General features: G+C 42.2%; 1 protein-coding gene across 4 annotated transcripts in view; it reads left to right on the top strand.

The window, feature by feature from the left end:
• EPB41L4A (erythrocyte membrane protein band 4.1 like 4A) overlaps positions 1 to 17,287 on the top strand; it is a 241,028-nt gene continuing 223,741 nt past the window's right edge. Inside the window, exon 1 of one of the 4 annotated variants that reach the window (XM_090276565.1) lies at positions 1 to 1,403. In XM_090276565.1, coding sequence (XP_090132691.1) covers positions 1,305 to 1,403 — 99 coding nt within the window. In that variant the 5' untranslated portion in view covers positions 1 to 1,304. The remainder of the gene's footprint in view (positions 1,404 to 17,287) is intronic. The other 3 variants (XM_090276562.1, XM_090276561.1, XM_090276563.1) reach the window with 3 other exon arrangements.

The following is a 17,287-nucleotide window of genomic DNA, read 5'->3' as shown; positions in this document are numbered from 1 at the left end:
TGCACACCACCAGCTGCGAAAAGGGTGTGGGATTAGGAGCACCGAAAGCCAGGGTCCGAGCAGGAATGTGTCCTGCCCTGCTGGGGCCAGCCTCCAGGTCTCCCAGGGAAACGGACACAACGAGAGGGTTCAAAGATCGTGGCTTCCTGCGGTTCCTCGTGCGGACCTGTCGGCACTTCGCCATTAGACCACCTCCTCTCTGCCCCCCGCCCCCAGCCGAGACCCCGCCCAGAAGGGGCGCCCCTTTCCCGGCCGCTGGGCCCCTGCTACGCTTCGGGGCTTTTTGCCGACGCTAGGGCCGGGCCCAGCGGCACCTGGGCTGCTCCTGTCCGGGGCGCCACCCCTCGAGCCGCGGAAAGAACTTTCCCTGGAGCAGCTGCGGCCTGGCGCACCCAGGGCACACCCCTACCGGTCCGCCAGACCGCCGTGTTCCCAGCCGGGACGCGCGTCGGCAAGTCCTTCGAATCCCCGCTTCTTTGAACCTCCCGGGGAAGCAGCACTCCGCCGCAGCACAGGGCATTCTCCCAAGAAGGGCTTGAACTTGGCCCTGTACGGCCCCCAGAAATGAGCTTGGGGCTCCCCAGACTGGAGCTACACTTCGCGACAAGCTGACTTCTACTCACCGGTCTCGGTAGGAGTCCGCTGCAGTTTTCGACTGTCTTCGGGCTTCTAGGTTCCACGCACTAGGGAAGGGACTGGGGAAGGGACGATCTTTGCCACTGTAATGTTGCTGGGACATCGTGGGTGCCCCTGACACAAAGGAACAGCCTAGCGCTCCCCATTCGGAGGACCGGATCGGGAGTTTCCCGGAGGGGTCGGAGCTGGAAGTGCCCGTCCTCTGAGGACTCCGCAGGCGAGGGGGAGGCCGGTGCGCCGCGGCCGCACTCAGGGAAGGCGCGGGTGGAGGGGTCTTTAGAGCTTCTAGGGGCTTCCAAGTCCTGGGAGGGCCTCGCGTTCTTGTCCCTGCCTTTTCTTGCCTCTTGCCCCTATTGCAAGGAGACTTCCGTGGTCCCGAAGACTGAAGGAGGGACAGCGGCGTCCCCGCCGCGGGATGCGCGGGGACGCGCGGCTGCCCCCGGCGCCCAGTTCCGCCTGAGCTTCCCCAGCTGCTCCAGTGCGCTGACCCTCCTGACTTCTCCGCCCTCCTTACCTCCCGCCGAGCGACCCTGGACCCCGCCGGGAGCTGTTCCCTTTGCCCTCGCCAAGGCGTGGACAGTAAATTAATGCCTCCCGCCTGAGGGGACGGGCAGCTTAGCGCCGGGGGTCGCAGCTTTCTCGCCTGGCTGGAGACGGCCACAGCCGATATGGGCTGTTTCTGCGCTGTTCCGGAAGAATTTTACTGCGAAGTTTTGCTCCTGGATGAATCCAAGTTAACTCTCACCACCCAGCAGCAGGGCATCAAGGTAGGCGTGGGTTGGGGACATGTTCGGGGTAGGGCAGCCGGGCAGGCTCGGGGGTCTGCGGCTTTGTGTGAGGCTGTCACGAGTTGCTGCCGCGACTGCGCCTCCGCCGGGTGGAGAGGAGCCGCAGCTGCCCTCTACGCGCAGGTAGAGGGTGGACGTGTCAGTAAGGGTTAACTTTGAGTTTTTTCATGAAGGAAAGTAAGTTTGTTGTTCCAAAGGGTAGTAGTCCACGCACCAACTCTCATTTGCAATCCACGGTCCCGCAGCTGAGGCCAGAGATCTTTCCAACACCCGTTTCCTCCCAAAGCATGTGAGCCTCCCCTGCAGCTCCCAAAGAGGCGCAGAATTGAATATACAGGCAGCATACTGTGTCGAAGGCACGATTTTTTTACTTCGGCTTTTTCTTGATAGTGTCATTGGGAAAGTGAAGGAGTTCACTCGTTAGAACACATTTATTGGGTGGTTATGATTGTGTTGTCTGGGCGTATGGTTGGAATTGCTACGTTTGGACAGAAAATAATTCCCCTTTCCTCAAGCGAACTGGTTACCCACGTTTAAGTAAACATTTCTCAGAGCGACTTGGTAATAACTTTGCTTCTGTTTGTAGATAATTAAAATGCAATTATTATTGTTAACTTACAGAACCCGAACAAAACAGCTGGGAGATTACAGAGATCCACTTCCTTAATTTTGCTGGGTTCTTATGCCAAAATTGACAATCTGACTGAGGCGTCTGCGCGCTCACTCATTTTGCTCTAGCAACTATGTAACTACCCAGAGGTGATCGGAATTGGGAGCGGTTTGTTTTGTTTCCTTTTCTCCTTCACTTTTAAATCACTGGCATTTTAGATAACTCAGCAGCCGAGTCTGGTGAAGGGAAAACGCTTCCTCCTCTCTCATCCCTCCTCCCCAGGAGAGCTGGTAGTCTGAGAAATCAAGTTCAGGCTGGCAAGTGTCCTTTCCTAGTCTTGTCATCTCAGAAGTTAATCCTAATGGCCTAGGCCCGGGGGATTCTTTATGTGAATCGGTTTTTACATAGCTTTATGTACATTAGAGTAATTGCTTTCTTGGTCAGAAGCTTCAGCTTTGATATTACCATTCTTGGTGCACAGAATTCTAACTTCACAGGTGGTATTCTTTTACAAGAAAGAAAGAAAGAAAAAAAAAAAAAGGGGCGGGGGCAAAGTGACCAGTTAAAACCGTAAGATAAAGTTAACCCTTTCCTTTAGGAAATTGTTTTGAATATTGTGTCCCCAGTAATTATACAAAGCAAAAGTCAATCAGATCCTCATTTGCTGTTTACTTTGAAGGCCAATAAAATACTTTTTGGGGGGAGGTGTTCATTTTATATTTTCAACTTCTCTTTATATTCCAAAACACCTCCAACCCCTAAATGAAATCAGGAAAAGAACTTATAAGATTATGTGGCATTCTTTGGTGTACTGTGAGAATAAAGTAGGCAGAAATCACAGAAACATCTTAAATTTTTGATAATACATAGATTCTCTTTGGCTTGGGGATAGAAACAAGCAGAAAGAGATAAGTGATGATCCGATACTAAAACAACAAATAAATCTTTCTGAAGTGCAAAGTCTCAAGTCATCTGGAGTGTGAGCTTCCTTTTTCATCATGAAAGGCACTCCTGTCAGCTGTGGAGCACGTACATTATTCTGTCAAGAGAGCAGCCAAGACTTAGGATCAAATGGAATAATTTTGTCAAAGAAACATGAATCAAAAATCCTGGTCCATCATTACGTTTTATAACCTGATAGTGCTTACCTTGTTTTACAAATAGGTTAAACATTGGTGAGTGATTCAAATGCAATAGCAACTTTATAATGATGTTATTTTGGGTAGATACCATTTAAGTAAACAGTACTTTAAGCAGGCTTTTGTTGGAAGTAATCATTTTGCAACAGGCTTGGCCTCTTTTAGTGTCACAAAAGTATGCCACAATTATTTTGATGGCCATGTGTGTAACACAGATGTCTGCTGAAGTTAACCACATTATCTCTAACTACCATGCTACCATAAGATGCATGTGTTGAGCACCTATCTGCTTGTGGTAGGTACTAAATTAAACACATATGTGTCCTTGTGTTTAATATATGAACAGCATCTCAAATGTAGAAGGTATTCAATATTGAATGAATGTATCTATAGTTTGTATATTATTGTTCTGTATCTACCAGGCATTAAAAAAAAAAAAAAAAAACTTCTACTTTAGTTTGTAAATGAAATAGTAAACAATTACTTCAGAGTTAATAGTGTAATAGTTACTATTATAGTGTTTTCCTCCTGCTATGGTACACTTGATAATTTTGATGATCACTAAGGTCAAAGTTAAGCATGTGATGTCAATTAGTCCATTTTTCCCTGAAATTAAAATTAAAAAATCTTGCCCTGGCCAGTGTGGCTGGCTTAGTTGGTTGGAACATTGTCCCATGGACTGAAAGGTTGTAGGTTTGATTCCTGGTCAGGGCACATACCTAGGTTGTGGGTTTGGTCCCTGGTCAGGGTGCATATGAGAAGGCAACCAAGTCAGTGTTTTTCTCTCTCTCTCTCTTTCTTTCCCTCTCTTCCTCTCTCTGAGAAAGCAATGAAAAAAATGTCCTCAGGTGAAAATTAAAAAATACTAGTAAGTAGAAAAATATTTTTATTTTTCAAAAGTATTTTCTAATAATTATTTTGAGATGAGCCTTCCATTCTATTTCAAGTGAAATGAAGATATCTAATTTTACATTAAAATTATTCACATAATTCGTCCCTTAATGGAAGTTTTACTGACTCCTGATAGTTACTTAAGAATTTGTTTGTATTACTGTTATAATTCCTTATGAGTTAAAAAGAATTAATTTTGGGAAATTTAAGAGTATTAGAGAAACTTGGTAACATTCGTGTGTGTGTGTGTGTGCGCCATTTTGAAGAACACTCTTTGGATTTAACTGCTAAATTACAAGTTGAAAAGTTGGTTTTGAAGTGATTTTCTGCAATTTAGATATAAGGTTTTTATTGACTTTAGGAAAAACTGGTGTTTGTTTCCATGGAAAGCAGTTCAGCTTGAAGACAGTGGTTACACATCATATATGTTAAGATGGGTAGTATTTAAATGGAAAATGATTTTTTGTTTAAAAAATAATCAAATTGCTAGTTTTAAAAACAGTTATGAGGGTGTAAAGTACAGCATAGGGTATATAGTCAATAATATTGTAATAACCCTGTATTGTGTCAGATGATACTAGACTTATTGGGGTGATCACTTTGTATACCTGAGACTAATATAACATAGTATGTCAACAGTAATTGAAAATTTTAAAAATCAGAAAAATAAAACACGGTGTTTTGTGTTCATACTAATGTTACATAGAAACTTGCCTACGTAACTTGCTTTAGAGGTAACTCACCTTGAAAAACAGGCAGTCTTTTTCATGCAGTTTGTAGTTTGAGTCCTATCCAAGATTCAAAAACCCAAGTTTATATGAACTGTAAGCTATTGGTTCTATGTTGAGCCCCACAATAGCTTCTAGCTGTTTGTTCTCTGCTGCTATCTCTGTTGTTTATTCAACTGAAGAATTTCTGCTGTGGTTGGTCTCTTGTTTTTTTTTTTGATTAAAGTTTGTTTAGGGAAACTTTTGTTATGTCCTTTATAGTTTGACCTGGTGGAGGTAAAGATCTTTCTTTTTGCTCTCTTTAGAACGTAAAACTTTATGTGGCTCCAACTAGCTTTATAGGTTGTCACTTGATTAGCAAAGACTTTCAGAGGGAAAAAATATCACCAGGTTTGATTATGAATTTAGTTTTGAAAATTGCTGCTGCAAGTAAGAACTAGATTAGTATTCCCATCCCAGCAAGATTTTAGTCCGCTGAGTAGTAATATAATAACTACTGAGGTGCTCATTTTCCCTTCAGTGTATTTGACTAAATTAATGAAACCAATATGATAGCAAGATGGAAATTCCATTAAGTTTTTTAACAGCTTTATTGAAATATACCATACAATTTTCACAGTTAAAGTGTATAGTTTATTCGTTAACTTTTAAGTGAGGATACTTCCTAATCATCCTAAGTTTCCTGAGGGAATATTGTGAATGAATTTTGATGCTTTGATCAGAAACTTCCTAATAAACTAGAAAAACAGTTAGAAGGTGGAGACTTAAATTATATTCCTCTCACTTAACGAGAAGTGTAATTTTCATCCCATTTGGACTAGTAAAGGAAAATCTAAAGATTTGGGGGAAAAGTGAAATTAAAAGCATGGGCTCTGGAGTCAGACCACCTGGGTTTAAATTTTGGCTCCACTAATTACTTATAGCTGTGTGGCTTTCAGAAAGATATTTACCTTCTTTGAGTCTCAATTTCCCCATCTATAAAATGGTACTTTGCATCTGGTAAGCACCCAGAAAATGTTAATGTGATTCCTTCTCCTCCATTCTTCATCTCTTTCTTCTTTTAGTGGCTCATTTCTTCTACAATAAAGTCCACACTTCATTGTTTCGGTTAGCACCCTACCTGGTTTAGTCCTGCCTACGTTTGGCTCAGTGGATTGAGCGTCGGCCTGCGAGCTAAGTGTCGCTGGTTCGATCTTCCAGTCAGGGCACATCAGAGAAGGAAAACTCTGACTCCAAAAAACCTCCGCTGCCTTGCGGCATACCTCTTCAGGGGAAAGGCTAAGGGAGTAAACCCCGACAGAAAATCCGGAGCCGGAGTCCCTAAGGCGGTTTGACGTTGTAGTCAACACCGGCAACTCCTGCGGCGCACCTGAACCCAAGCTGTATCGACTCCGTCTTTCCCTTGGACCCTTCAGCTGCGAAGAGAGGGGGGGTCTGCTGCATGGGCAACAGCAGACCCTCCATATCACCCTGCCCAGGCTCTGTAGCTTCAGCTTCACTGGAGAGGACACTCCAGCGTCATCACAAGATGTCGATTCAACACGGGAGGAGACAGATACCGTGTCACTCCCGAGTTGGACTGCACAGCCATTCTCGGCGGTGCAGATAGACACTTAAGAAGCTACACCATCGTCTCTCGAGACGGACGGCTGCCGACGACTCAAGCGACCTGTTCTGTGGACATGCAGAGCTGCTCTGTCTCCCAGACACCCAGATACTCCTGTGCCTCGATGCATGGGATTCCCACCGAGTGGTGTACCTTTTTGCCTTTCCTAAGCACACACTCATCTAAGCTCTCAGCCTTTTGACACTTAAATCAAGTGTCCCATCTGCTAGATGCAGCTCGACTAAGCAGAATTAAGCACCTGTCAGCACATCACATACATCCTGTTATAGCACCGATCACACTGCAAGCAGTATTTCTGGAAACATCTGTCTTGTCCAGCAGCCTGTGATCCCCTACCTATTATCTGCAGTAGTTAAAACTGTGTACCTCTTTAATAGATGCTTCTTAACTATTATTTGAATGGAGGTATGAATGGAGTGTTATAGTTGGAATAGGCCATATTGAAAAATCTTCTGGCTAATGAGGCTTATTTATTTATTTTTTATTTATTTATTTTTGCCATTTTACTTTTATTGGAAAAGGTCCCAGAATAAAGTGAATTTTACTGTGAGAAAAATTTATTGCTAAGGTACTCTAATTTTTATATTAATAATGGGTAGAAAATATGATGGTGCAGTGGACTGAGTGCGTACAGCACACTGAAAAACTGACTAGCAACTGTTTTAGAAATCACGAGCCACACCATTTTTGTATTATAGTGGTAGCTGGTAAGTCTTTTTCTCTTCCTTTTTTTAGAAAATATGACTTTCCCCTTACAACTTGAGAGTCTTTTGGAAAAAGGGCATATTTCAAGAATGGATAACAGGTTGTCACACTTTAGTTGCTTTTCTTCCCTGTCTCCTAGTCTGTGAACCATCTGAGAATGTGTGAGCTGGTTTTGCAGTGTTAATTAAAAATTACACAGTAATAATTTTTAATTTTGTTGTATTACCCATTTTACTCTTGAAATTATGTAAACCTCATCTGACATTGCTCTACGGCTTCATGGAAAAAACAGTGTCAATAAATCAAATATTGGGTTTTTATGAAAAATGTTAAGTTTTCCATCCTGATGCACACTGTCTTTTTCCGCAGGCCTATTATAAACATAATAGGTCAGATATCGGATTCACTATGCCCCTCTAGTGTTTCTGGGATTGATTGCTTTGGCTGAGCTTTGTCTCTGATATTTTCACCACAAGTAAAGCCCATGGGTAACATTCCTGGCCAGCCTGCTTTGGGTTGTAATGAAGATACCTGCCGTTTGCTTCTGCCTCATCAGGTTGTTTCTAAGTCTCCTATATTAAGATTAACCAGGCATCTGTTATTACTTGTTTAGGAATAGACAGGTGTGTTAAGGTCAGGATGCAGCCAGTGTAGCTTGTGACTCAAAAAGCCCGTGAGTGCACTTGGAGAGTCTGTCCCGTTCCCCAAAGTGTGGATTGCATTCCTGTGCCCTCTGAGCCAATGTATGCATTTCCTGTGAAACAGCCACTCTTCCTTAATGCTGCCTATTGTTAATAATCCATTTCTCTGTAACTAAACAAGCTTGTGAGGAATTCCCCAGAGGCTGAGATGGAGTCTCCAGAGGCTCTTCTAATAATCACGGAGGCTGAGAAAGGCCTGGCAGTGGCTTCCAAACCGTGTGAGCGGTTTGTTTTTAAGGATATTGACATGCCAAAAGGAAGTTAGAATAAGTGATGGTGGCAGGCAAGGAAACCAAGAGGTGTTGAGTGTTAGCCTTCACGGACAATAACCGAAAGGTCAGATGGCAGGGCAGGAATTAGCGGACCGAGACCCAAGAGGAAACCAGATGCTACAGGATATTGTTTAGAAACAACCCATACTGAGCACAGGAGAAAGCACAGTTCATAATGCGGAGAATTCCTAATGTTGTGAGGATGGTGTCCTGGAAGTTGGTTAGAAAGGACCTTGTTTAGAAGACAGTTTTCCTTTCAGTGATGTGAGTGAGTCAGTCAGGTAGGTTCCTGAGCTAGGCCACAGAGACCGTTGGAGTGTTTAAACCATTCAGGTCCCACTTTGCTCTTTCTAAAGAGCTGTGTTTGAGAAGCAGGTTGAGAGCCTCTGCTGCCTTTGCTGGCACTTGTCAACATTGGCTTTTCTCCATCATCCTCACAGCTCCCAGTGCGGTCCAGGCCCTCACCCCTCACCCCTGAGCCAGCCTCCTAAGTGGAGTGCCATGGGATCACCTCTGTTCTGTCCTGTCTCGCTGCCCCTGCCCTATGTGTAAGCCCTGCTCTGCTCCGAAAGTATCTGGCTTGTGATTGATTGGTCAAAGGACTCTTCTTGGAATTGGCCTTCCTTTCTCCATTTATAAGTTGAGGCGCATGATACCTGCCTGCCTCATAGGATAAGTGTAAGAGTTTCAGGAAAGAATTTTAGGTACATAGGGTAAAAGGTGCCCAATAAACAGTAGCTATGATTACGTATGGTCTATTACTTGCTAATACATTTTTTCTAAATTCCAGTTTGGGGTATTTAATCCCTGACCCCTGTCCAAAGGGAGACTGGCTGGCTGAGGGGCATGGGTGCTGGTTTAGCAGTGTGTGCGGGGAGGGGAGGTGTGTGGTGACTGGTTATTTACAGAGAACAGTGACTTGCACTCCTGTTTTTCTCTAAGAGTTTTATTAGCTCCTACATTTAGGTCTGTGAGCCATTTTTCATTCTTTTTCATGTGGATATCCAGTTGTCTCAGCTCATTTGTTGGAAAGATCGTTTCCCCCCCCATTGAATTGTCTTGGCACCCTTATTAAAAATCAGTTGACAGTAAATGTGAAGATTAATTTCTGGACCTTCAATTTTATTCCATTGATGTATCTCCCTATCTTTATGTATCTTGTTTATTTTGACCAGTTCCTTGGTAATTCAGCAGAGAAAGCATGTTCAGTTAAAACAAATTTGACATTTAATATTTTGAGAAAAATTTCCTGTAAACTTCCTGGAGGGCAGCAAAACATTGTCTCATTTTTCCATTGTTAAACCCTCAAGAACCTAGAAAAGTGCCAGGTACATGGCAGTGCTCAGTAAATATTTGTCATTTTTGAAGGAGGACCAATAGGATTGTTCTAGTCATGCTGTTGCTATTGCTTTTGTAGCTTGAAACCTTGGTTGAATATATAGATTTCCAAAAACTTTTCTATATAAGCTTTGCATGTTGCTGTTTACATTGTGTAAAGGATTTGCCTTTGGTTCTTGCAGGTTCTTTCTGTAAATTATTTGGTGAAGGGCTGGAAAAAGTGTTGGCATGTGTTTTATGAATAACTTTCTTTGTTAGTTTTGATAGGTGAGTGTGTAGCAGGTTAGAAAAGTTAATATTTAATAGGTATGTCGTTTTCATCTTCTACCTTGAAACATATCGAGAAATTGCTGGAGATTTGGCCTGTACAGTGTTTTCCTCCTAGGGAAGTGATTTACATGGTTGGTTAGAAGACCAGTTCTGAACACGTACATCCTCCCCCACCCTGTGACTTCCTTTCAGCCATGGACTTCAGGATTCCTAGAAGGATTGCAGGTTAAAGCCTAGGGGACAACTATGGCTCCATGGAATTGAACTAACATTCCCTGCGACTGAGGGAAATTGTAGCAAGTCTTAGTGGTATTGAAACTGGCATAATATGAGCTTTACAGTTTTGTCTGGATTGTACATTTTAAGAGTCTGCAGTATTCAAACACTTGAAAAATCCCACCAGGTATTCAGGCTATAGGCAGTACCCTCTGTGAAGAAAATCTCAACCCTCTATAATATAGATAATGCCATAGCCTGACAAAAGCTTTCACACAAAGTCGTTTCTACTTGTCATTGCTCTTTTCTGCCAGCTACTCATTCTTTTGCCTAATAGTTTGTTCAGCTGTCTGATTCTCTGCACCAGACCTGTATGTGGTCACATGTCCTTTAGTTAATTCAGTCCCATGATGCTGCCTGAAAATGCAGCAGACACCAGGGGGAGAATGTGGCAGAGATGAGATAAATTGCAACAGACTGAGTTTCACTTATAATGGAAAGTTAGACCTGGCATCAGAATCATCTAATTCTCCCATCCCGCCTGTGAGGGGAACAAGGACCCAGTGAGGGGTGGTGATTTGCCAGAGTCTAGCACATGGTCCTAGAACCCTGTCTCCTGGTTTCCCATCTGGTCATTTTCTCAGCGCTCACCCACCCTCCTTTTCTTTGTAGCATGCCAGAGGGGAAGGGCTGAGAGCTGATTATGGAGGGAGAGGTCAGAATTTATTAAACATCATTTAGGTTTACTGCCAATTTCATCTCCTCTCATGCTCCCAACCTCTCCCTGGTCCCTCCACTTTGCTGCTCTTAAATTAAGTTTTTATAGGCCTATGATCTGACCTGGTTACCTTCTGCAGTCTTGGCATTTGGGTTTGTGGAACTCTTTCTGGGTAGATTATGTGAGGGATCCTTTTGTTTTAAGGAGTCTTTTTTTTTTTTTTTGCCAATTTAAAAAGAGTTTGCTCATGTGGAACTTCTTTTCAGAATAAGGCTTATTGCATTGCATTTTAATTTTTTTTTGTTTTTTAAAAATGCTTTTTGATTTGAAAGGTCTCAAATAATTTATTTAGCTTCAAAGCCCATATCACTCAGTTTTTCCTTTGTCTTTATTTTGTAAAGCCTTTATCCTGGATTTTTATAGCTCCATTCTAAATCTCTCTTCAGGAAAGAAAATTAAAAACTGATTAGTGACCCTTCTTATTGCCTGAGGGAGGGTGTGAGGGGAAAGCAGAAAGGTAAAATGGCTCTTTCCTTGCAAGGTTTCAGATGGGCCAATAATCAGGAGGCCAATAGATCTTTTCCCTTGATAATGATTATTTCGTGCTCCTGCTACTGTTTACAAGGGCACTTGGAGGATGTGCAAGTTTCAGAATTGCTCAGAGAGCCAACTTTTTTTCTTTCAGACAGACACTGTTTTTACATTATGTTCTATTCCAGCCCAATTATTTGGTGATAAATAGGTTTTGAGTGTGAGGATTTGTGGGGATCTACATGCCTGCAGTTGTAGATTTGGATTTGTGAACTCAATTCTACAATAATTTATTTAGAGCTTGTTGTGTAACCAGGGGCATCCAGGTGGGGATGATGAAATAGAGGGAGGATTCTTGCCCATAAGAAGTTTAACTTCTAGGTGGAAAGATGTACTGATAAAACAATACAAGGCAATTAATAATCAAGTATTGGATTATGCTGTGGAGGTTCTAAGAGGTACATAAATTCATATAAGAAATACTATTTATTATATGCCAAGGTGGGGTTAATCAGGAAAGTGTTTTAGGAAAACTGAATACAGGTTCACAGTGCCTTATCTGAAACCCTTGGGGCCAGGTGAATTTCAAGATTAAATTTTTTTTGCAGATTTCAGCAAGGTGATATGGTATATATACTATTCGTTACACAGTATCTCTGGCCAGGACTGGGGTAGTACTTTCTAAAACATTAATATTTATGCAACTCATCAATTGTATATATCCATAATAAGTGGGGATAAATAGAGACTCTAAGTAGCCTTATGCCAGTTTATAACAGAATTTTTCCCATTATTGGTTACCTATTGCTAGGTTATGGGTTATACCCAAGACTTAGCTGCTTAAAGGAACAAACATTTATCACCTACAGATTCTGTGGGTCTGAAATCCAGGGGCAGCTTAACTGGATGATTCTGGTTTGGGGTCTCTCATGAGGTTGCCCTTGAGCAGTGCCCGAGGCGGCAGCAGTCTGGGGATAGCATAGATTGCTACCAGGCTTGAATAAACTAATACATGTGAGGGTTTAGAACAGTGCCTAACACACGATAACATGAGAAATACCAAATAAATATTAGCTGTTGCTATTTTTACATAGCCATATGGTGCTGAGCCTTATGAGAGATTAAAAAGAAAGGTGAAATGATGACTTAGAATGCCCTTAAACAGTTCTAAACAATGAGACAATTTGGGTTTCCTTAAAAGGCTTTTTATTATTTGTATTTGCATTTTCTGATAGAAAATTGATTTATTGGGTTGGACTGAGATAAGTTTGAAAACAAATACTAGCTTCCTTCTTCCCTCCTTTCCTCTCTTTTTCTTTTGATGTCGACCTTCATGTACAGCTTTTTAAATTGCTGAAGGTCATAGCTGAAAATAAATTCCTTTGTATTTCTGGTGGCATAGTAGTCAGCTTGCCTGCTCAAGCATAAAAAGATGAGTCCAATTTAGATAATCTTGATCACTTGATGAATATATATTTCAAAAATGAAGCTTAGATTTGGGAACCTGGCAGGATTTACTCGTTAAAATTCCTTGTAGGAGTGAATTATGAATAAAAAAATGAAGATTGCAGTTCTGTTAATTTTAATGATGAAGACATTGAGTTTATTATGATGTAGCCTTTGTAAGAATCTGAAGAGCCTCCTTTTTTTTTTTTTTTTTTTTTTTTTTGAGTACCATGGGAACCTTAATAAATCATTGTTTTCTAGACTCTTTGTCCCACAAACCTTGAAGAACTTTCCCTTAGACTGCCTGTAAGCCATGACCTGCACCCGGGAGAGCAGGCTGTGACAATGTCATGGAAACATCAGTATTGACACAGGCATGATGTTGACTCCCAAAGAGCAAGGTTATAAAGGAAACCAGACCCAAGGCTGACAGCACATCAATTTTCTTAGGTCACGAATCTCCTTTGTGAATGGTGGTGAAGAAACTTGGGCTTCTTATATGTGTTCAGGTTAAAATCTTTGTGTTTTCCTTCTACTTGAAAATGCTAAACTGTGTGTGTGTGTACACCAGAGGGAGAAAGATAAGCAACCTAACATTAAATATCATTTTAACATTTGGGTCAGTTGTGTGTCAGTCCTGTTTCAGAGTAAATACTATATGACTCATTGCTCTCTAGGAAACCATTGTCTTCCCTTTGAATACTGTTTTTTAAAAGATAAGGAGTATTTATGTCCTGAAACAACATTTTCTTAATGTGTGAAAACAAGAGCTACTGAGAACAGATTTGCATATTCAAGAAGATGTACTTTGCTTTTTACTCAAGAAATTATTTTTTTTGCAAAGTTTCATTGTAAATTGATTTGTGTTTTAAAATGCTTCCCTTTTAGTGTCATTGAAAAGTTGTAAACAACACAGGGATCCCTGCTGCAGCCTCCACCCCCGCAATCCCCGCTCCCGAAGGAAGGGTGGTGATTTTTTGTGTTAAATTGCGTCTGCTTTGCTGAGTCTTCCGTGTGCTTTTTCACTTGCTGCTGTCACTGCTGAATTGACCAAGGCCTGTTCCAACAAAAGCTGCTCTGGTTTTCGGCACAAAGCAGAAGGCAGCACACTTTTGTTTTGGTAGATGTTTCCACCTTTGTCCTCGAATGGTTAGATAACCTTGTGCGTTCTGCCTGGGGTTAGGGTAGCAAGATGCCTACAAGATGCACCATTTCTTCCCACGTTTACTAAATCCTGCTTCTCTAAGTAGAACCCATGGCTTATTAGACATGCCAGGTTGTTAGTTTTCTTACCAAAAATGATGAGCAAAGGAGGCTTAGGTTGACTGGTGTATTTTGAGTGTCACTGCATGCGTTTGTTGAAGAGTTTGGCTCTCATTTGGCTAATCTTTTCTCTACAGAAGAAGATCCACTGACACTATGTGGATCAATTTGGCTGCACTTCTTGTGTTAGGTTTTGTTCGATTCCGACTGCAGGCTGAAAAAGGAGTTAGAACCAATAAGAATCCAAGTATTTAGAAATATCTGTAATTTTTATATTTGTAGGTTTTATTCTTCCCCATACATTAAAACTTCTGGGCTGAGCATGCGGTATATACAGTCCGGATGTATATTTGCTATTGTTGCTTGATCCTGTTGTTTCTGTTTGCATCAGTGCGTACAGGAACAACATTGAAAAAGAGTCTTCAAAAGGAATGAGACAACCTTGACTGAAAAATAGTTTCCTCCGACCCAGGAAGTTTTAGTTCTTAACGAGTAAAGGATGGGGAGAGGATTCTGCAGACCCTGGGTAGTGAACATGTTAAATGGATGTTTGATACAGGCATTTGAACACTAGGATAAATAGCTGAACATACTTCTAGCTCTGATGGATTGCATCTACAGTGCCTGTGGTGACAGGTGCTGTTTTCAAACCTTGAAATTGTGTTTATGGTTTATCTAGTCTGGAGCCACAATCAACTTTTCGTTACTCAGGCTTCACAGATTACTGTAGCTTTTTCTGTCCCCTTCATAGCGTGGACAGGGCCCAGGAACAGCAATTACATTCTCTGTTTTCAACAACCTGAATGACTGATTAGGTAGGGAAGGAAGAGTGAAGCTATTTGTTCTTTCTCAGACTAATGAGCATTTTGATTTTTTGATTACTGTATTTTCTTTTTTAGTAAGACCGTATGTAACTTAAAGGCTGTCCATAAGAAAATGTAAGCCAGTTAATTCAATGGAATTAACAGAGCCAAATGTTCAGCCAGGTATTTTGTATCTTATGTCATGGCTGACACTGAGTGGTGTTCAGTAATTGTTACGACCTTTTCCTTCTTTGGACTCTAGTCAGCCTGCTCTGGGGAATACAGAGTGAACATAAATGAGATTACAAGAGGACAGTTAAGTGGAGTGGAAGTATGATATTGAAGTGTGAGAGATGAGGCTTTCATGGAGAAGTGTGCTTTGAATTTGACTCTTAAGAATAAGAGTACTTCAGATATGAAGAAAGTGAGGGGTTGCCCAGTGGAAATCCTGGGACAGTGAGAAACTGGCTGAACCTGGAGGCAGAGGGGAAAATCACACTGCACGCAGCTGGGATTATTCCATAAGGGAAGGGTTTGAAAACCATGAAGAGGAGTTAAGACCTGGTGTGTGGCAAGCCAAAGCCCAGGAGAGTCCTGATGGCATTTTATTAGGTAAATTGGCCGTTAACCACTGTAGACTGGATTAGAGCACGGGGAGCCTGGAATCTGGCAAAGCCATTAGTGGTGAGGTGACAAGGGTGGGACTTCCACTGTGGAGTGGAGCAGAAAAAAACGATAGAAGGGACATTTTAGACAGTCATTCATTGAACAAATATATTTTGAGGACCTTCCAGGTGTTAGGCACTGGGCCCCTGGATGCCATGGTGAGGCCAACTGACGCAGTCCTTACCACTAATTCTAGCGTTATTGAAAGGACAAAATGAGCTAATATGTAAAAATGCCTATCACAGTTTCATTTTACAAAGTCCATTTGTTTTTCAAAGTGCCTTAAAAATTCCAGTACAAATCTCTCTTAAGTACAGGGGAATAACAATTTTGACCAAAAGTAATTTCTCCTATTAGGAAATGGTAGATCAGTGCTTTTTAAATGATTGTACTTATTATTTTATTTTCCCCTCACTCTAGTGCTCTGATCCTCCTGCTAAGCCTCAGACATGTGCCCCGCCCTCCCCGCCCTGCCATGTCCGACAGTTCTCTTCTGGGATAAGAAGTTACTTTAGCATCAGTTCACAGCTCGTTAAATTAATTTAAGTACCAACTGCTTCAGAGACCCACAAACCAATAATTTACTCTGAAATGTGTGTTAAGTCTGAGAACTCCTAGCAGGGGCTGAGAGGGGAGAGCCCCTGCTTGGTTCTCCAGGCCCCTCATCAGCAGTGTTTCCATTGTCTTGCTCTGTTTTCCTGGGTCCAACAAGGTGTCCTTTGGAAGATTGAATACAACTTTCATATACACTGTTGTATACAAATAATACATACTTGACAATGGGAACTTTCTAAATCTGCACTTTGGAGGACTTTGTGATAAATGTTATTTTGCAACTCAAAGGAAAATTTGCAAATTAGTTAACACAATTTCTTTAAAATAATGCCACCTGGTAAGAAACTCTATTAATAGTCCATTTCAGGCAGTCTGCCACTTACTTCTTAGTGGTGGCTCTTTACCTTTGCAATACTTGAAGTGGCGAGAAGGCTTTGGAGCCCTGCTGGAGTCTGGGGCGTCCTGTTGGGATGGGAGTCTGTGGGCCTTCAGGGAGGGCACCTGTGCTGGACGTGGTCAGCACCAGGCACCAGGAGTTGGTGTAGCGGCTGTCATCCTGGTGGAAGCTGGAGCTGGCCATGTCAGTGGCCATGAGAGTCAGCCAAGGGACCTTTTTGAGCAGAGTCTTCAGGCAGAGAGAGAGTCTCAGTGGAGAGGCCATTGAGGGCCCCCAATTCAGAGCTTTACCCTGACTGGTACAAGACTCTTAAGTCAGTCCCTTAAGGGCACATGCTGACAGAGCCTACGGAGACAGCCTTCAGGTCTTCCTCCAGGGCTCCTGTTCTGGTGTCTGGATGACTGTGTCTTCCTTTCCTCAGCGGTTATTTGTCTCAGTCCTGGAGGGAAGGGAGCTCTCCACACTGGGCTTTTGGCTTCCCTATCAGATGTGAGGCCCATATCTTTTGGGCTCTCCAGGTGGCAGTTTGTGCTTTTTCCATGTCTATTTCTCCTCATAGTCTTTTTAGCGAAAGCAGGGACCCACTGGAAGGCTCTGTCAGTGGTGGAGTCATTGTCAAGTAAGGTAGCAGAAAGGAGAGGATTGACCACTGTCTTGTGTGTTAGTTAAATTGCTTTGGCTTTCTTACAGGAGAATCGCTTGCTGTTCCCACTGAGCCTCTCCAGCTACTCAGTCTTCCACTGTCATGTCTCTAGTATCTTCCTTTACTATCCAATGAAAGTTAATTGGAAATGAGTAACCTCAGTTTTGAGATGTGCTATATATTTATGATCCTAAATATAGCATTAAAGAGAAAGTTGATATCAGATTTATTTTAAAACTTTATTTCTACAGTATGTCTTGAAGTTAGTGTTCAGTCCAATCTTTTACATCTTTTGCTGATCAGAGCCTGATGAGTTAAAGGTAATAATCATTTATTGGAGTAAA

This window comes from Furipterus horrens, unplaced genomic scaffold (assembly GCF_987537825.1).
Source record: "Furipterus horrens unplaced genomic scaffold, mFurHor1.1.pri manual_scaffold_5, whole genome shotgun sequence".
Classification (NCBI taxonomy): Eukaryota; Metazoa; Chordata; class Mammalia; order Chiroptera; family Furipteridae; genus Furipterus; species Furipterus horrens.
Note: the sequence above shows the minus strand (reverse complement) of the source record. Positions and strands in the feature narration are given on the sequence as shown.